Below are 20,811 nucleotides of genomic sequence, written 5' to 3'. Positions count from 1 at the left end.
CCTTTTGCCACATTTCAGGCTTCAAACATAAAGATATGAAACTGTAATTTTTTGTGAAGAATCAACAACAAGTGGGACACAATCATGAAGTGGAACGAAATTTATTGGATATTTCAAACTTTTTTAACAAATAAAAAACTGAAAAATTGGGCGTGCAAAATTATTCAGCCCCTTTACTTTCAGTGCAGCAAACTCTCTCCAGAAGTTCAGTGAGGATCTCTGAATGATCCAATGTTGACCTAAATGACTAATGATGATAAATAGAATCCACCTGTGTGTAATCAAGTCTCCGTATAAATGCACCTGCACTGTGATAGTCTCAGAGGTCCGTTTAAAGCGCAGAGAGCATCATGAAGAACAAGGAACACACCAGGCAGGTCCGAGATACTGTTGTGGAGAAGTTTAAAGCCGGATTTGGATACAAAAAGATTTCCCAAGCTTTAAACATCCCAAGGAGCACTGTGCAAGCGATAATATTGAAATGGAAGGAGTATCAGACCACTGCAAATCTACCAAGACCTGGCCGTCCCTCTAAACTTTCAGCTCATACAAGGAGAAGACTGATCAGAGATGCAGCCAAGAGGCCCATGATCACTCTGGATGAACTGCAGAGATCTACAGCTGAGGTGGGAGACTCTGTCCATAGGACAACAATCAGTCGTATACTGCACAAATCTGGCCTTTATGGAAGAGTGGCAAGAAGAAAGCCATTTCTTAAAGATATCCATAAAAAGTGTCGTTTACAGTTTGCCACAAGCCACCTGGGAGACACACCAAACATGTGGAAGAAGGTGCTCTGGTCAGATGAAACCAAAATCGAACTTTTTGGCAACAATGCAAAACGTTATGTTTGGCGTAAAAGCAACACAGCTCATCACCCTGAACACACCATCCCCACTGTCAAACATGGTGGTGGCAGCATCATGGTTTGGGCCTGCTTTTCTTCAGCAGGGACAGGGAAGATGGTTAAAATTGATGGGAAGATGGATGGAGCCAAATACAGGACCATTCTGGAAGAAAACCTGATGGAGTCTGCAAAAGACCTGAGACTGGGACGGAGATTTGTCTTCCAACAAGACAATGATCCAAAACATAAAGCAAAATCTACAATGGAATGGTTCACAAATAAACATATCCAGGTGTTAGAATGGCCAAGTCAAAGTCCAGACCTGAATCCAATCGAGAATCTGTGGAAAGAACTGAAAACTGCTGTTCACAAATGCTCTCCATCCAACCTCACTGAGCTCAAGCTGTTTTGCAAGGAGGAATGGGCAAAAATGTCAGTCTCTCGATGTGCAAAACTGATTTTTCATTTTTATTTTTCTTAAAAATATTTCCCAACATAAAACCAATGTCCCCTTACAATAATTGATTCTGAGTTTCAGTGTTTTAAAATAAAATATCAAACAGAACGAGATTTCAATGTACCATTTGTAATTCAGTAATATGAGAGAATTGGTCAGGGGTCTGAATACTTTTGCAAGGCATTGTACAAGTTATTGGTGTTTTCCTTTTTCATCATAAAAAACAAGACCTTTTTATATGACCTCCTAATCTTACTGTAACAGGGCGCGCAGCCCTGTACATTGATTTGTTTATTTTATTTTAGAACAGGGTCCCCCTCCGCCCCTGTGTTATTTTGTATTTGATTATTATGATTTATTTATTGTAATTTGTGATGGCGTACCGCCGTGTTATTGTTTTGTTTATTTTTAAACCGTGTCCTGGCAGAGGCGAGATTGGTGCTCGTCCTCTGCAAGGAGTAATGGAAAAACTCGTGCAGAAGGTGGCCATCTCCCAAATTAATTAAGTGATTAATTTTGGGGCTAATCAGGAGATGGTCACCTGAATGTAAAAAGCCTGCAGCTCTCCAGCTCGGGGTTGGGTGTTGGAAGGAGAGAGTGAGCAAGAGGATTAAAACGAAACTTAAAAATAACATAGGAACAGTGAAGGCAATCTGCCCAGCCTGACCTGTGTTTTATTTATTTTGTGTTCGAGATTTGTTTTTGTTTACCCTTTTATTTTGCTCTGTGAGCACAGTTTATTTTTGTTAAAAATATTTTATTTATTTTTGTTTTGCTTAATAAAAACGGCAAACGCCACCTTAAACTGCAGTACTTGCCTGGTGTCAGTTTACCTTCCTGCTTCTGCCTGACGTCAGACCACTCGTCCAGCCTGTCACACTTACATAAAGACACTTATTTAAATAATCAGGTAGTGGCATTTGGTTTAATCTGTAATCTAGTGAGCTTTAAAAACACACATTTTAAAATGTAACTACAGTCTGTATTTATTTCTGAGGACAATTAAAAATCAGCAAAAATATACAGCATTTAAGAGCAAATTAAACGATTAAAACTTCAAATAAAACATTATACAAACATGTTTTGCTTGGCTATTGAAACATGTTGGTTTACTCTCATGCTGAATAAAGGGCAAGTAAAAAAACGGCCAGTAATGTGTCAAAGTGATGTGGCTTTCTTAAAAAAAAAAATATGAATACTAAACCATTCCTGTAAAACTTGCAGGCAGAGTATTCGATATTGTAGAGAGAGAACAAAAAGCTACAAAAGGTGACTTTTGTCAAAGTTTTACAGAAAACAGAAAAAAGTATTCTCTTATACAAATACCACATAACAACATTGATATTTAAATAACATTATACCTTATAAAACATAACAAGGAATGAATAGATCCTGACGTGTAATTGTTCAAAGCTGACAACATTAAGGTAAGCTACATCACTTTCTTATACAAAATGTACAAAAACATCAGCTTCTAACTAGGTACAACATAATACTGTTCTTTTTTTTTTTACAGTTTGACACTGAGTACAAAACAACTGTGTGCCTAGAGGTGCTGAGGTGAAGAAAAAACAACTTGATGTTGCCCTCCGAGTCATGTCACTTCCGTCATTGATGCAGAGTGGTTCTACAAGACAAAATGTTTAATGTCACTTTTAAACTGTTGTCCAGGATAGAGTGTAACAGCTGTTGTACAATAAAGCCTGAATTGACAAAGTATGTAAGTGTCATTATGCTACATGTGATTATGGATGCTGAGAAATACACGTTTCTAATACCTGAATACTTAAACATTAAAATTATTATTAAAATTAAAAAAGACAACAGTACTAGAGTTAATTGTTACAAAAAAACAAACAAACTGAAAAGTACTCCAGCCCAGGTTGTATGCTCCACTGCGGCATAGGCTACACTTTGGCAATTTAAACAGAGCAGTCAGCCAGTTCCTTCTCTGCCCCTTTCATACAGTACATTAAAATATTAGCCTACACAACTGATAAAAGATACATATTATTCATTATTTTTAATAAACTCACACAGTATTAGTATTAGTATTGTACGATAAAATTAAGCTAGAAATTACGGTATGAAAGCTTTAACCTTTACTGATGTGGTAAATAACTTGTGTCTTAGTAACCATGATGAGCATCATAACAGTATTATAGAATGTGGAGATTTTCATTCTCTAAACTGCATTCAGAGATCGAAACATAGTTAAGAGAAGCTGTGACCAGGTAGCGTTGGACAGGAGACTCAGAGATCTGAATGCAGTAGTTTAAGCACTCATGAGCATTTATTTATAACACTAAAAACAACAAAACAAACACACAGTACAGCATTGTTCCTTCACCATCACTATTTTAAACTAGCACCCGTGATCACCCTTTTTATACACCTGTGGCTGGAGCATCATTCATTCAGTTCATGGAATTTAACCACCTCCCTACCACCCAATAGTCCCCCCCCCCCCCCCCCCCCCCCCCCCCCCCACATGCACCGGCAGGGCTTTCAGTCTGCCACACTGCCACAGTAGGGTTTTGAAAATGAAATAAATTCAGTTACAATCATGCTCTCCAAAACCACAGTTTTTTGGGAAATATTTTAAACAAAAGTGTCCTGAGCAAACAGAAACCAGTGTATGGACATTGGTATCTTATTACCAAGGTGAACACTAGGCTCTTATTACAGAGAGGAAGCAAAAACACACGAATGCAACAGGACTGCCTTAGTAGTCGTGGGGGGGATTTCATGTGATACCTGTGCACTCAGTGTTTCCAGGGGGCTCTCCACCCGAGGGAATGTCATCAGTGGCAGCCCACGGTAGTCCTCTGCTTTCTGTTTTGTGGGGCTTCCATGGACTCCTTTAAAGTTGTGAACCACACAGATTCCCTGCAAACAAACAGCCTTGTCTAAACAGCCACTGTACATCGAAACAAGCAGTGAAAAGCCTATTTCGGTTAATGTATTTCTTGGAACCCTAAACTGTTGTTTATGTTTACCATTCTAAAATGTTCTCATTTTAAAGCTACGGAGTTGCAACATTATGTCATTATGTGATATTTGTTGCTGAAATAAGGAAGGCTTAGTTTAGCATCGCCTAGAATTTTAGGATTAAGACATAATTAAAAAAGTAAAACTATGTGAACATCACTCACAAGGAATGAACATTTGTAATTTCACTTGACCATACACGTTTCAGTAAATTACTTGGTCATACTTCATCATTTGTGGCTTAAGGACCTTCTTTAGCATTCTGTCTGTCTGTTTATCCAACTGCCGTCTGTATGTCTCACTTACTTTATAACCTCCAATTACTTTCATTTAATAATGGCAAATGAAAAATCTATACATTAACTGCAATACCTACACCTACATAATGTATGTATGATATTGTGTGCTATATGAAAAGTGTGTTTTCATCCTCTCTATCAAATAATAAAGTGTTCAGGGGTAATAGCTAATATCCTTCCATGCTCTGCAAATAGTTTTCTTGGTGCTTAATCATCAATTAAATAATTTGAAACCTGTGCTTACCAAGAACAAAGCCACTGCACTTCCCAAAATGAATCCGGCTATCACATCGGAACAGTGATTTCGATATTCAGATACCCTGTTGAGTCCTGTCAGGAATGCAGCACAGAGGGTTCCAAGACAAAGGACCGGTTTGGCCAGCCGACTGCTTTTTGTTTTTATAGTGCTTGTGATGTACATCTGAAATGAACAAACACATTTAACAGGGCCACTTACCACATCAGAATTATAATGCTCCAGTGTTAGGCATTGCCATTACCTACGATTTTCACTGATGGCTTAACCTAGTTCTCAATCAGCAATATAAGGTTCTGTCACATAAGTCCGTCCATCTTTCCAGGTTTTCTTTTATTTGATTCGACCATTCTTCCAGGACTACATGTTTTCATACATAGAACGTTGCTAAATGCAAACAATATATTAAATTAAAGCTATAAAATATAAATATTACAATATATACAATATATGAGTAACAAAGCATTCTTACTGTCACATATACTGCAGAGTAAACACTTAAAGATGCATCTTTTGAAGGGAACGATCTTCTGGCCTTTTCAACCACCCCTTGGTTACCCGTGCAGATGTTTCCATTGGAGATGAACTGGTGATTAAAGCGGCATTCTGTTCCGGTGTAATTTGGCTTACAAACAATTAAAAAGTATGGAGCCAAATTCCCAGTTACAACTTGGCCAGCATTCACAAATATGTCAGTAGCGAACAGTCCAAAAGCAAATACACCTGTAGAAGCAAAGTACATGAATGTTTGAAGATAAGTAACAACAACATAGTCTTTTACTTTATTGTGATATGTCCAAGAGTTGTGTTAATAGATGTATTTGTGTATATTTTAGAACATCCTTTTATTTTACATTTTCAAATTCAGAAAATCATAACACTTTCATAACTTCATAATCTTAATAAAATGTTGTAAAAAAAATAAAAAAAACAAAACAAAACAACAATGGTGTATTGTGCCAGTTAAAGTAATTAAATGTATTTCTTTTTTATTAAAAATTGTTTTACAAGAATTACCTGCATTGGGACGACGCATCTAATTTTTAGGATAAAATAGGCAATGGGCAGTAAAAATTCCATACATTCATAAGTGGCACCATACAAAACACATCTAGTAAGATTTCTCTTTAAAAAAAAGCACTGCAGTATTTGAAGTATTGTAAAATACCGTATCTGCTGTTTAACAACTACAGTAATATTGCAGTACATTTTTGTAGGGGTTAAATAAATATTATTTTACATGCTAAGATGAATTAATGACAAGATTAATGAAGGCTTCACACTGGGTCTGTTTCAGATGGACTCAGTCTGGTTCGTTTAGTTTGAAACAATGCCACTTTGCTTGTTGTTCACACTTATCTGCAAGCCAAGGGACCGAGTTCGTTTGTTGCAAGTTAAAGTTAGTTTTTTTGGTTTCTTTTCAACCTTTTTTTCCAGACCGAGTTTGTTTGTGTTCACAGCGCAGTTTGCAAGTGCACTCGGTTTGTTTATATGGTCTGTGAACTGGATGTTTACAGTATCCTGGAAGGCATCTTGGTATCGTTTTTATCTGAAATCAAAATGCACCCCAAATGTGTTTTAGTCATGTAAAAATGTATTTTAATGCATCAAATTCAGCTACTTTTTCTGTACGGTGGCCATCAGGAATTTGAATTTTGCCCTCTACTGATTTTGAGGCTTCATAATTAAAAAAAATAAAATATGTTTACAAATAGATCAATACTTTACCAATTAAAAAAAAAAATTCTAAGCTAGATGATGGTTTTAAATTAAAAGATCAGAGTATACAAGTATACAAGCAAGCCTCCCAAAAACACACCTCTCTCTGTGGGCAGACTGTCAAGAACGGCATGGAACGGGAAGAGCAGTTCTGCAAGTCCTTACTGCAGATATATGCATATGTGTCACTTTTAAGGGCATGGATTTTGTTTACATATATCAAAACACAATTGTTAAAGTCTTTTTTTTTTAATGTGTTGTATTAGTCTATTAAGAAAATAGTATTATCCCTGTCTTGCAATCATCATTATTAAGAGGGAGCACTGGGTGAAGCTCGCTCCGTCCTCCGACTACATCCTCGTTGTAAAATAATATGCTTGCCAATTTTCCAAGCATGGATATTTCCACACACATAACTAAAAACCCGAGCATGGTTGGCTCTTGGTTTCAATGGCGATGCATTATAGACACTTTAAGTAGCAAATATTGCAAATCTTAGTTCAGCCCTGATTGTTTTGGGTTTTGAAATCTCAAAGGAAAGGAAGGATTTTTTCACCTTTCTGAACGTCCAAATTACTAGGGCCTAAACCTGCAGAAAGGTTAGGATGTCTACTTTTAATCTGGTGGAAGGAGCAAGTGCTGCAGCCATGTATGCTTGCGCTGTATTGAGTAGTCTGCTGATAGTTGGGTTCAACTGAAAATTAGCTGGTTGAACTGGGGTCTCACTGCTGGAGTTGGCAGAGCTGTAGGGACCAGACTGTGAAATCTGGAACTCTGTAAACGGAAAGAGCGTCAGATGCATTATTATAAATGCCCAGTAGATGGTGCACTTGGATTAGAAAATTATTTGATACTAAAATCCATATTGACCGCCACAGTAGTTGCATAATAAGAGACGGACTGGAACGGCCTTTATTGATAATATGAACTGTAGATTTGTTATCGCAAAAGAAAAGTAGTGATTTCTTTGACCAAAGATGACCCCATAGATGTGGTGCTGCGACTATTGTGTACATTTCAAGAGCTGTGGATTTTAGATGCGGTTTTCGACTTCTAGTGGCCATGCACTAGAAAACCATTGATTGTTTAAAAGACTTCCGAATCCCTTAAATGAAGCATCCGTAAATAAAGCAAGTTCGTGCAGAGCTAAAATGAAATCTTCATAGAACATAGAGAAGCCGTTCAAATGCTGTATGACAGCCGATACACATTTTAATGTCTTTCCTAGCTTCTGATGAAATATTGATGTAGGAGTCCAAGTTTTTTTTCTGTTGATGAAACAGCAAGTAATCGAGATATAAATGTCAGACCCTGGGGGATAATGCAAATTGCAAAATTAAAATGACCCAGGACCGACAGCAGTGTGTATTTCCTGATTGTTTTATTGATCTGAAAGTTCTGAATAAGGGAACAAATATTATCGAGTTTAGATCCGGGGAGGCTGGCTTCCAGTGTTCAGTATGATTCCTAGAAATTCCTGTGAATTAAGGGGGACTATTGTTTTTTCTTCTGAAAGCGGGACGCCAACCTCTGAAAATAAACTTTTAAGATTGGTGATCGCTTCTGCTGGTGGATCTGAGGGAGGAGATATCAAGAGAAAATCATTGAGTAGGTGGAGCAGATATGAATTGAGAAGTATCCAGCATAATGCCTCTGACAGAGTATCAAATATTTTGGGGCTGCTGTGGCAGCCGAAAGTTAACTGTGTAGAGAAATATAATTTTTCTTCCCAGCATATCCCGAACAGGTGGCGAAGGGAAGAATGGATTGGCATTGCTTTAAATGTGTCAGATATATCTGCTTTTTCTAATCAGAAGCCACAATTTAATTGAATGAAATGCGTCCGATATGGTAATGTACTGTAGAGAGAATTGATTGTGAGGAATGAGCGAGTTAATACTACTGATCCTTGGTGCTGATAAGTCAATGATGAGATGCTTTTTTCCTGACATTTTTCGAGTGCCGATGGGGTTAATCCTGAATATTGGAAAACGGGGTAGCTGCAAACGGCCCGACCACAAATCTTTTTAAAATCTCTTTTTGAATAAGAGATTGTACTGTCTTGGGCTCTTGAATAGGAGGAAGGGGGATTTGACTGAGTCTGGTTGAAAACCCGTTTTTTAGTCTGTCAAGTAAATATTTGACGAATATTTTATCTGGATGATCCAGATGTCCAGATGTTTCTGTTTCAATTTGGGAATATTAATAGGAGTGGAGACTATGAGTGTTGAAGAAAGTTTGGAGCTCCTGGGCAGATGGCTTCTGAATGAGCGTCCCTGCAGAAACTGCACATAGGAATATTTTTGCATTGCCTCATCGAGCAGATACCGAAATTGAAATTATTGCATATTTCCTTTCCTCCTGCGTATCTGATTCTATGCTCGAACCTGTCATCTCTTGTAGATTGTTCAGGTGGGGCAGAAGAATGGATGGAGTTGGGGATCAAGATTCTGTTAGAGAAACGGGGAGGAGTGATGCAGAATGCTGATCTGGAAGTTGATGCTATAGCACATGGGTGTCAATCTCCAGTCTTCGAGGGCCGCAGGGTCTTCTGGTCCCTCCATACCTGACAGACAGCTCTACGATGTAGAATTCATAAGAATCCAGTTCTTGCCTGTAGTTCGGGTATACAGAACATAGCACATCTCTAAATATAGCAAAGGCAAGGATGAATTCCCCCAGGGTAAGATTCTTCAGTAATCTGGGATCTCTGGACTTCAGAGTGACTGATAAATCTCCGCAATCCACAACTCTATGGTCCAGAGAAACCAGATTAACGTCCTTACTTCAATTATGCTGCGCCGAATCTGCGGGGATATTGCATGACAACGTGCAGTGGTTGAGGCGGCAGAAACATATGCTGTTGCAGATGCAAGATTGTAGACGGGAGGCTCTATTGTAGGGACTGGGGTTGGTATATAACCAGAAGTGACTGTAGCTGTTGCAGCGGCTGCACTTATGGCAGGAATGAAGGAGAATACTGAAACTGCATAACCTTGCTTCTCCTGCTCGATGATGGACACCTGTTTATCCAAATTGCTAAGTTTGGTGTTAACTGAGGATAAGGTATTCGCAAATGGTTACATGAATGCTTTTATTTCATTGAAAATGCAAGAATGTTCCTGTTGACTTTCAGTGGCTGGAGCGGCTGCCTGTTGGTGTGATGACGTGCTGGCAGTGAGATTAGATTGCTCTGAGACGATCTGCCTGCTGTCTGACATGGGCCGCTGAACAGCTGAGCGCAGCTTGGGAGTTTTCTTGGGTAGAAATATAGGTTCTGCTGAGATGGATTCACAATAAAAAATGAAAAGTGATTCTCGATTGCTCCCTGCTGGGATTGCACTGCCATTTTTGAGGAGGGTCTTTATGAGCTTGTTGAATTCCAGTCCTTAAAGTACAGACGCTCAGGAGAGATATCCTGGGTTTGGAGTCGTTTGGATCGGCGAGGATTAACTCCTTGAATGGTGGGCAATGGTATGGTATCCTGCTCGGGAGGCACTTGTTCAGATGTTGCAGAGATGTCTGATAAATGGAAGAGTGGTGGGGTGATCGGCACTTGGATTGATGCGGTCGGAGAATGTTCTGATACAGACATGAAGTTATCCTCGAAAAAGAGATGTGCGGTAAGTACTCCATACTTGATTTAGCTTTTATCTGAAAGAAATTAGCTAGGGGTCTTGGAATACGCTTAGGTTCAGAACCAAAAATGAAAAACACAAGACAGCTGCATAGCGTGTGACTAATGGTTTAAATAGGAAGTAGATTTAATTGATGATAGGAGATGAAAGAATAGGGTGGAGCCCAGCTCCTGCCTCCTGAACCACACTTAATAGGTTAACATTTAAACATGTGATATACACATAATCAGCATTATTAAACAAATAATCCATCAGATTGTTTTATTTTATTTTTGAATGGGGCTAACACAACCTAACAAATTACTCTGATAATTTGCTGAGCAGATTGATACAGTTTGGTACTTTAAAGAAACAGGGGAAAACAGGGACAATTTAACAATTTTACTGTTTCTGACCGGGACAAAAAATTATATCTGGCACTGTTTAAACTATAAACAACTCTGATAAGTAAAAAGTTTTTTGTTTCATAAAGCTATTTGTTTTTTTTTTTCTCTCATTATCTATCTGATTCTTTATGAAAATTTGCTGGACTGTTTTGCTAAATAATTTCTCATAATGCAAAAAATCGTTTTCTAATCGTGACAGTGCCCTCTGGACATCGTTTAACTGTGATGCCATTATATTGCAATTTACAAGTAAGATAGACTAGAAGAAAATAAAACATATGCTTTTTTCATTTCTCAACTATTCCCCTTTCACTCTGTACTCACAAAGTAAAAAATGCAAATGCACTGCAAGTAATTTATACAGTGCCCACCTACACTGTGCCTCTGTGAATTGACTAGAAACACATGAAAGAGAACATTATATGTTCAGCTCATAAATATTTGACAGCAGGTAACTTGGTGTTTGCAAAGTAGAGAGGGTTTGCAGTGTCTTTGAAAAGCTCACAATTTAGAGTCGTGATCCTTTGAAATCGTCTGCCGCAAAGTTTTGTTTTTCACTGTAAGATTAATGGGATATACTTGGCCAAGTAAGTATTTTTATACCACCTTGTTAAAGGGATAGAATGAATCTTAACTGCAAATCCACCGCCAGACCTGGAAGGGCGCTAAGTAAGGTTAGTGACACGCCTTCACAGGGATGGGCTGACTTGATGGTAGGACGGAACTGGAAGTCAGCCATCTTGGTAAAAGGGCATAGCTGTTAGACAGCTGAACAGCTCTATTGTGATCAGCTGTGATGCACGCAGTGATTAGATAGAGCATGGTGCCTTACTGATCACAGTGAGTTTAGCAGTACAAAGGGGACACAGCTATGTGAGATTGGCCCCTTACGCTACAGTATGACGCCGGAGCGTTGTTGTTTTGTTATTTGTGAGAAGACGAACATCACAGGAGCTGAAGCTACGGAGCCAGCACAACTACCCACATCACCTGCACTGCCTTACAGCACCACTGAGCACAGGCATTTGCACCTTGGAACTGTATTTATTGTTTATCGTTTTTGGGACCTCAAGCCATTGCTGGTAGAAGAGATAGTTAATTGAAAATAAAGGACCATTGTAAATACACCCGCTGTTGTGGACATTGTATCCTTACCGCACCACCCACATCCTGACACACCCCCCATAAAAAGAGACATGGTTTATAGAAGGACTCTGCATAGTTTTTACAGTAATTTATTCTAACTGTTGAATGACATTTAAAATCTCTATATAGACATTTGGAATTAATTCCATGCAGTATTTTATGAGCTGTTCAAAGGCAAGCCTTTCTGCGCTTCATCTAGTCTCTGCATCTCCTGCCCCACACACAACCTTGTCATCCAAGTCTTCTGAAACTGTGCAAACACCACAGCAGGTGAATGGGAAGACATTCATCTCTGTGTAATGCAATGACTGGAGGAATGTGGGGTATGCTGAAGACTCAGCTCAAGATCTGTGCTGGATGTAGGCTACCACTGGAATTGCCTTACAGGCGAGTCCTTTAAAACATTTCTGACATTTATTTGCTCTGTAAATGTGTCTGGATCTAAACACAAATTCTGTTTTGAGTTTAAGAGCATTGGCACAATTTATTTCCATTTATTTATTTTTAATATGAGCTCTTTAAACATTTTAGGATGCCTTCTGTTTCCTAACAACTGATTTATATAAATACTTGAATAGCTGGAAGGCACAGACTCTTTTTTGTGTAGTCTACTTGCAATGCTCTATGGACAGTTTAGCACGTACAACAATTACCTATCGACCATATTTATTTCACTGGCAAAAGGTGGACAATAAGATTGAGAAAGCTGTAATATTCAAATCACAACTGTGAGATTTTCTTAAACAGCGGTGGTCCTTATCATTGGCGCCCGCAGTCGTATGCACGTTACGCACTGTGCGTACCTTTGATTTGCAAAATGTCATCTTCATAAGTGTGGACTCGCATGTATCTTGTGTGATCGGTTGAAGCAAAACAGACATTTTAAGCTTATAGGATTGTACTGTTTATTTAGTGGTAGTAATGAGCAAACGGAAGCAGATATGTTTGGTTGAAGCCTTGCAAAAGAGCAAAAATCTTTCTTCTGATGAACCAGAATGTCAGAGGGAAAAAATTAGTAAAAGCACCGAACCGTCTTGTTTCTGGCCATGCTGTTGGCAGCATCGAATGTTAGTATAGTACTACTGCATGATCTGAATTCTGCTGCTCTTCCAGGATTGAGCACAGTAAGTGCACATTTGAAGTTTCATTTGTATTTTAATTTTATCAGTGCTTTATATTAAAATGAATATTACATTTTCATAATCATTAACACATAATTGGTAAGTTGTGTTATTATTAGCATTATTATAATCAGTAGTAGCTGTTTACAGCCTTATAGATTATATTAGAACTCCTGGAGTTTACAGTCTTACTATGTACAGCTGTAAGATTATAAAGTTTACTATGTACAGATCATGTGAGCATCTTAACTGACTTCACCACAGCACACAAACTGGCAGTTTAATGAAAATGACGACCAGATTTCAAAATGTTACTGATGAAAACAGAGACTTCACAGAAACAAAACAAAGTTTAGTGCAAAACAAAAGCATTAAAAAAACAAGGGAAGGGAAATGGTCATGTGTGCTGCTTTTTCAAGCTATTGCAAACAGCTACAACTAATTATAACAAATAAAGTACACCAAGGTGTGCAATAAAAACCCTGTAATTGTATCTTGGGCTTCTGGTGACATGGATACTCTACCTTCGGTCTTGTCATTTATCTTGCCACTAGAGTTTATTCCTAATATTATTATTATTATTATTGATGTTTTATTTTATTTACTGCCTGTATTGTCAAGTGTAACATAAAAAGTTTATATTTATACACCATGCTTAGGGGGATGAGTAATGATCAGTTGTAGTGATTGTGAGAGTAAAACGATTAGAAATTAAACCAGCATAAAATATTTGTGAACTAGTTTCCCCCCTAGTTTAAGTCTGTATTTCAAATAGGTTTATTTGTAGCTTTTATTGTTGCTGTGGAGAATCCTGCTATCACTGAAGTTGCTATTCTGTCTCGATGGCAGTAAGCTGTGTTTATGCATTTTTAGAAAGAGAAACAGTGATGCAATTTGATTGCAGTTTTCTAATGTGACAGTGTAGGTGCTGTGAAACTCAGAAAAGAACAAAAATGCAGCACTGATTGGCTGAAACACTTTACAGCGCGGTGATGCAGAATCGTTATGGCCATGAGAAGGGATGTTGGTGTGGTTCAGTTTTGTGTACCACGTGAAAGATTTCTGGGGGCATGCCTGGTCCTAGGATGTAACAGACTCTGAATGAGGGATGATTGTACTATAGGTGCTTGCCTCTGTAACCATGACAACTGAAGGAATTAAAGGCACTCATCATTGAGCAATGTTCACATTTCCTTTAGAACTGCTGATGGTGGATCTATTAACAGTATTATGGTCAAGATTCCTAACACTTTTATTCTATAAACCAATAAAATCTCTCTAAATTTATATTATTTTTTCCAGGTTGATTGTAAGCGTTTGCATAAAAAAAAATTGGCAAGCAATTACAGGTACGGGTGCAAAGAATTGTTATTTTACCTCAAAGGTGTTATACTGAGAAAGGGAAGCCATCACAAGAATGGCGCTAATGAACTGCAATGCCAAAGCACTAAGAATATTATTAAAACTAAGATACATCTTTGAATAGAAATGTAAATAACAGAACAATATAGGTAAGGGAAAGAATCAATACATGTAACTCAATTTGTAATTTACACGAGCATTGGATAAAGCAGTGTAAAACCTGTCTAATCCAGCCCCTCTACAGACTGGCATTCTGTATAATTTTGCATGATTTTTGAGTCCCGACCAAACGCTATTTAAATTGAATTATGTGATACCCACTACAATACAGAAACTGTCTATTCTGGAATCCGGCATGATTAAGTCTCTTCTGCCTAAAATCAATAGAAAAATGAAACAAATGCCAGTCGCTGCATGTATACTCACATGTCCTGCCGGTACCATTCTGAATTGTGGAATTGTAGAACAGAATGTCTAAACGTCCACACAACGAGCTAGCTCTTGAAAGAAATTTATGCTTATCAAAAAAGCTGAACATTTACCAAAACCAACACAAAAAGAGCTAAGTGAAAATACATTTCAGACATTCTGAAATAAAAGATGCCTACTTAAAATGAAGCACATGAACTCTGCATGCGAATAAGCGAACGTCTTTCTGTGGGAATGGTCTAAACAGGCTCGTGATAATAACAGGTCAAGATGTTGTCGAAGCATTGTTGTGTTTATCATACTCTGTATGTACAGAATAACAGTGTTCAAATAATTTTGTCATTTAACCATTTTTATGTACCCTATTAGATTATTTTAGAGCGACTGTAATCCAGCACGCTGTTCTGGCATTATTTACTGTAAAATATTACCACTCTTTATACAGGAATCTTTTTATTTATGATTTGCAAGAATCTCCTTTGTGTATTTTATAGATACTACTCAGGAAAGGTGTGTGTCACAAAGACGGCCGGAGTGGGTGGCGTCAGACCAGAAACAGGAACACAAACGACAGAGATGTGGAGTTTGGTTTAAGCTGAGCGCGTGATTGCGCTCAGCATTTAATAAACAGAAAATAAAAGGTTTTAAACACAACCAAAAACACAGGACACGGCACTACACGCCAAAATAAACAGACAGACAAAACGAACTACACAGACAAACACGGTGAGCTTCTTTTACTACTTCTTTTACTAACAATTACTACCTCCGTCTCCTATCCCGTTCTCCACTCACCGAACACCAACCCCAGGTGAGTGAAAACATGCAGCTTTTATGCAGTTGTACCGAGATTCGATTGCTAGTCAATCATTCAATTGGAATCTCGGTACAACTGCACGTGAATTAATTAAAGTGCAATTCCCCGTGCTCACATATTACTTTTTACTTGCACGTGATGTGATGTGCCATCCCCGTGCCTAAATACAAATATACAATTTACACACACGTGAAACACAGACCGCTTATATCCCGTGTACCAATGCCTATACACCAACATTTACACACAACACGTAACATATAACACACACAGGGGGGGCACTTTGCCACATATACCCCCCCCTTGTGCAACGCACACATGGCCTCAACGGCCACCTCCCCCCTTAAATACCCAGCAGTCCAGGCAAAAGTCTCGGGCTGGGAAGGGAGGCTTCAGTGGGCCCATGGCTGGAAATGCTGTCAGCTCCCCTGCCGGTAGTGGCACGGCTGACAGCATGCTGGTCCCGTCCTGCAGCGAAAAAGCTGCGGGGGCAGGTGGTCCCCCGACCTCCCCCTTCTTCATAGCCGGCAGCTCCCTCCTGTGGGGCTCCGGCCACAAGAACTCCTGCAGCGAAACTGCTGCTGGGGAAAGTGGTCTCCAGACCTCCTCCCCCTTCTTCGTGGCCGGCAGCTCCCCTTTCTGGGGCTCCGGCCACCGTACTCCCTGCGGAGGTACGGGCAGCAGAGGCAGCTCCAGCTCCTCTGCTCCTGGCGGTGGTGGAGGCAGAGGCAGCTCCAGCTCCTCTGCTCCTGGCGGTGGTGGAGGCAGAGGCAGCTCCAGCTCCTCTGCTCCTTGCAGTGGTGGTGGTGGAGGCAGAGGCAGCTCCAGCTCCTCTGCTCCTTGCAGTGGTGGTGGCGGAGGCAGCGGCAGCTCCTGCTCCTCTGCTCCTTGCGGTGGTGGTGGCGGAGGCAGCGGCAGCTCCAGCTCCTCTGCTCCTTGCAGTGGTGGTGGCGGAGGCAGCGGCAGCTCCTGCTCCTCTGCTCCTTGCAGTGGTGGTGGCGGAGGCAGCGGCAGCTCCTGCTCCTCTGCTCCTTGCGGTGGTGGTGGTGGAGGCAGAGGCAGCTCCAGCTCCTCTGCTCCTGGCGGTGGTGGTGGTGGAGGCAGAGGCAGCTCCTGCTCCTCTGCTCCTGGCGGTGGTGGAGGCAGAGGCAGCTCCTGCTCCTCTCCCTCGGGTGGTGGAGGCAGAGGCAGCTCCTGCTCCTCTCCCTCGGGTGGTGGTGGAGGCAGAGGCAGCTCCTGCTCCTCTCCCTCGGGTGGTGGAGGCAGAGGCAGCTCCTGCTCCTCTCCCTCGGGTGGTGGAGGCAGAGGCAGCTCCTGCTCCTCTCCCTCGGGTGGTGGTGGAGGCAGAGGCAGCTCCTGCTCCTCTCCCTCGGGTAGTGGTGGAGGCGCTGCCGGCTCCTCCGACAGCGGGGGTAGGGCTGGTGGCGCTGCCGGCTCCTCCGACAGCGGGGGTAGAGCTGGTGGCGGGCGTCTCCGCTGGGCTCCCTTCAGCAGCAAAAACAGCGGCTGCTGTGGAGCCTGAGCTTCACGCCCTCGTCCCTCCCAAAAAAAAATAGGGGTTTGGGCCTTCAGCTCCTCCCCTCCGGACACAGGACGCACCGACTCCTCCCTCTCGGGCCGTGGACGCACCGACTCCTCCCTCTCGGGCCGTGGACGCACCGACTCCTCCCTCTCGGGCCGTGGACGCACCGACTCCTCCCTTTTGGGCCGTGGACGCACCGACTCCTCCCTCTTGGGCCGTGGACGCACCGACTCCTCCCTCTTGGGACGTGGACGCACCGACTCCTCCCTCTTGGGACGTGGACGTTCGGGCTCCTCCCACTCGGGCTGTGGACGTTCGGGCTCCTCCCACTCGGGCTGTGGACGTTCGGGCTCCTCCCACTCGGGCTGTGGACGTTCGGGCTCCTCCCACTCGGGCTGTGGACGTTCGGGCTCCTCCCACTCGGGCTGTGGACGTTCGGGCTCCTCCCACTCGGGCTGTGGACGTTCGGGCTCCTCCCACTCGGGCTGTGGACGTTCGGGCTCCTCCCACTCAGGCGCAGGACGTTCGGGCTCCTCCCACTCAGGCGCAGGACGTTCGGGCTCCTCCCACTCAGGCGCAGGACGTTCGGGCTCCTCGTCCTCATGCCCATAAGCAATGCACATGGTGCACCACCTTGGCTCCCTCTGCTTCCTCCTCATTTTTCCCCCTCTCTGCCTCCTTCTGCTCACCTTCCTCCTTTGGGCTGGTTCCTCCTCCTCTTCCTGGAAGGGGCAGACAGCCACCGTGTGCCCATACACCCCGCAGGCAAGGCACCAACCTTGGTCCTCCAACCTGCCGAGGAGATCCTCCAGCTCACTGCAGCCGTCTCTCCAGTTCCAGCCTTCCATTTTTTTTTTATTTATTTTTTTTATTTACTTTTCCACAAAAAAAACTGCGGTTCCCGCTCTGGCCTGAGCCCTGGAGGCGCTGTTATCCCACTTCTGACACCACGTGTCACAAAGACGGCCGGAGTGGGTGGCGTCAGACCAGAAACAGGAACACAAACGACAGAGATGTGGAGTTTGGTTTAAGCTGAGCGCGTGATTGCGCTCAGCATTTAATAAACAGAAAATAAAAGGTTTTAAACACAACCAAAAACACAGGACACGGCACTACACGCCAAAATAAACAGACAGACAAAACGAACTACACAGACAAACACGGTGATCTTCTTTTACTACTTCTTTTACTAACAATTACTACCTCCGTCTCCTATCCCGTTCTCCACTCACCGAACACCAACCCCAGGTGAGTGAAAACATGCAGCTTTTATGCAGTTGTACCGAGATTCGATTGCTAGTCAATCATTCAATTGGAATCTCGGTACAACTGCACGTGAATTAATTAAAGTGCAATTCCCCGTGCTCACATATTACTTTTTACTTGCACGTGATGTGATGTGCCATCCCCGTGCCTAAATACAAATATACAATTTACACACACGTGAAACACAGACCGCTTATATCCCGTGTACCAATGCCTATACACCAACATTTACACACAACACGTAACATATAACACACACAGGGGGGGCACTTTGCCACAGTGTGGTATTTCATACATAACTATAAAACACTTTGTTAGTTCACTTGTTCACCAGCATTACATTTCTATGATGTGAAGAAGCAGAAGTAATCACAGTCATAGCAAAAAGATGCCTGGTTTGTTTATATTAGGCTACATATAAAAATAGGGAATGTCCCACAGATACCTAATAGGGCGATTAAGTATTATTCCTGAAAAGATTTCTGCCCCGGACTGCAGTAAAGTGAAGCATGGTAATAACTTACCTATAAATCGTATAATTCTCCGAATAAGAGGATTCAGGTAGCAGCACTCTCCCGTCACAATAGTCTTCTCCTGGGCTATAAGGCTTTCTCTTGTTGATTTTATGAAGTACATAGAAATCTCACCAGTGAAAATCTGAAACAAACAAAAAGGAAGGTAAATCTATATAATGAATACTATATTCTGTGTTTGAAGAGAGTCAAAATGCTTTATATTGCTATAGCAATGCGATTAGTCAGGAATACAGTACAGTAATCCATTGCATATCTGGTGAGACCAGAGTGGGGGCAGATATGTAAAAAGTCGGCTGAATGAATCCTGTTTTAAATACCATTATACACAGCTGTAACAATTACTATATTCACACAATTATTGTTTTGAGGTTCAGCTTTTATTAGAGAGCTCCCCTAAATCCCTTGTTTAGAAAGATACGTTTGGGTGCCTGCATTCGCTGCTGAGTGACAGGCAGGAAATCGAGACGGCAGTTGAAGTTGCTACGCCCCACAGGTGAACAGGATTTATTTATATATCAACACACTGAACAGCTCACGTGACACTGCCAGCAATGGCAGCGCACAGAGCGCATACAACACAGTGTACGAAAACATTGGTAGGATCTACAATCTCTGAACTAATCTTCTCTGCTCAATAATAAACTAACGTTGCTGAAGAGCGGATACACAACGGATTACTGTATATCGTTTCTTTAGAAATGTATAGCAGGTGCACGCAGGCCTTTTGTTAAGTATATTTCATCTTTAAAAAATGCCATATTTTTTGAGGTCAATAAAACAAATAATAATAATAATTGTTTTTGTTTTTTATTGTAAGACCAGGTTTTTGTACAGTAGTTCAATGTAACATTACAGTTAAACTGTAAGGCTGTAGTTAATGCATACCCCATGTTAGCAGTAAAGTATGTACTGTATTTATAGTACTCATGACTTCAGGGTTATGTTGCATTTTACTCACGCAAAATACATTTTACTTGCATTGTGTCTAAATTGGAGAGTAAATTACTCAATGACCCAAAACCTTATATGGAATGCTGCCTATATGCATTTCTTTGTGTCCCTCATTGCATATTAGTAAAGCATTTTCTAAACATGTTATTCAGACCACAAGACTTGTGCCCCAAGCATTTACTTGTTGTACAAAATACCTGTATTACTTATTTCGATGAAAGAATCAAACCTGTTCTACACTGCAAGCTTAAAAAGGCATAAATCATATCAAATGAGTAACATACGTACATTGACTGTTAAATAAAAAAAAAAAAAAAAAACATTTGCTTCCTCACACTGTTTGTTCCCTTAGGGAACACTGAGACCTAGTTTTTCACCACAGCACCACAAGAAGTTAACATTATTTAATGCAGAAGGCACATTTGCTATGGATCAATGATTAGGCCCTACTGATTACTACTGTTTTTTTTTTAATCAAGGAAACTATTAAGCAGCTAACAATTTTGCTGGAAATACTACTTTTGGAAATAACATGAATTACTGTTATAATTACTACTTTTTATTATTATTATATTTAATTACAGTTCCGTCTACCAGTGTGTTTCATTTTTTCTCCCTTAGGCAGTAATTCAGTAGCTGATGTTATTTCGATTGTCAGTCAATGTTCAGTACTTCCGCACAACCCCTACAGTGAAATTAAGGTTCTGAATCAAGCGTCTGTTGCATCTAAACCTTGTATATAACCTGATTGGCAGATTGGCATTTTCTTCTGAGAAACTAGTCGAGAAAGAAGTGACTTGAAGGTCAGGTGGAACACAGAGAAAAACAATTTGGGAGTCTTTATCTTACTGTAACACCAGCTTCAGCCAAGCTCTGATTGATCTGATCTTGAAATACTCCTTATACCTCTCAGATCTGCTACTTTTGCTCTGTGTTCAAAAATAACCAGTAAAAAAATTAATCGTGCCTCCTTCGGTTTTTTTTTTTATTTGGAAGCAGCCTGATTAAATGTCATCTTTAATATTGTCTCTAGTTTAGACTTAGTACAATTGTTTCTAGGACGTACAA

General features: G+C 40.9%; 1 protein-coding gene across 3 annotated transcripts in view; it reads right to left on the bottom strand.

The window, feature by feature from the left end:
* Positions 1 to 2,102: 2,102 nt before the first annotated feature.
* The window catches only part of LOC117408624 (phospholipid phosphatase-related protein type 1), an 88,475-nt gene continuing 69,766 nt past the window's right edge, over positions 2,103 to 20,811 (bottom strand). The window contains exons 3-7 of one of the 3 annotated variants that reach the window (XM_059023418.1): positions 18,781 to 18,913; positions 5,323 to 5,573; positions 4,839 to 5,015; positions 4,062 to 4,193; positions 2,103 to 2,931 (exon numbers count right to left, since the gene is read on the bottom strand). In XM_059023418.1, the coding sequence (XP_058879401.1) occupies positions 2,899 to 2,931; positions 4,062 to 4,193; positions 4,839 to 5,015; positions 5,323 to 5,573; positions 18,781 to 18,913 (726 nt within the window). In that variant the 3' untranslated portion in view covers positions 2,103 to 2,898. The remainder of the gene's footprint in view (positions 2,932 to 4,061; positions 4,194 to 4,838; positions 5,016 to 5,322; positions 5,574 to 18,780; positions 18,914 to 20,811) is intronic. The other 2 variants (XM_059023411.1, XM_059023406.1) reach the window with 2 other exon arrangements.

The sequence above is a fragment of the Acipenser ruthenus genome, chromosome 1, assembly GCF_902713425.1.
Source record: "Acipenser ruthenus chromosome 1, fAciRut3.2 maternal haplotype, whole genome shotgun sequence".
Taxonomy (NCBI): domain Eukaryota; kingdom Metazoa; phylum Chordata; class Actinopteri; order Acipenseriformes; family Acipenseridae; genus Acipenser; species Acipenser ruthenus.
Note: the sequence above shows the minus strand (reverse complement) of the source record. Positions and strands in the feature narration are given on the sequence as shown.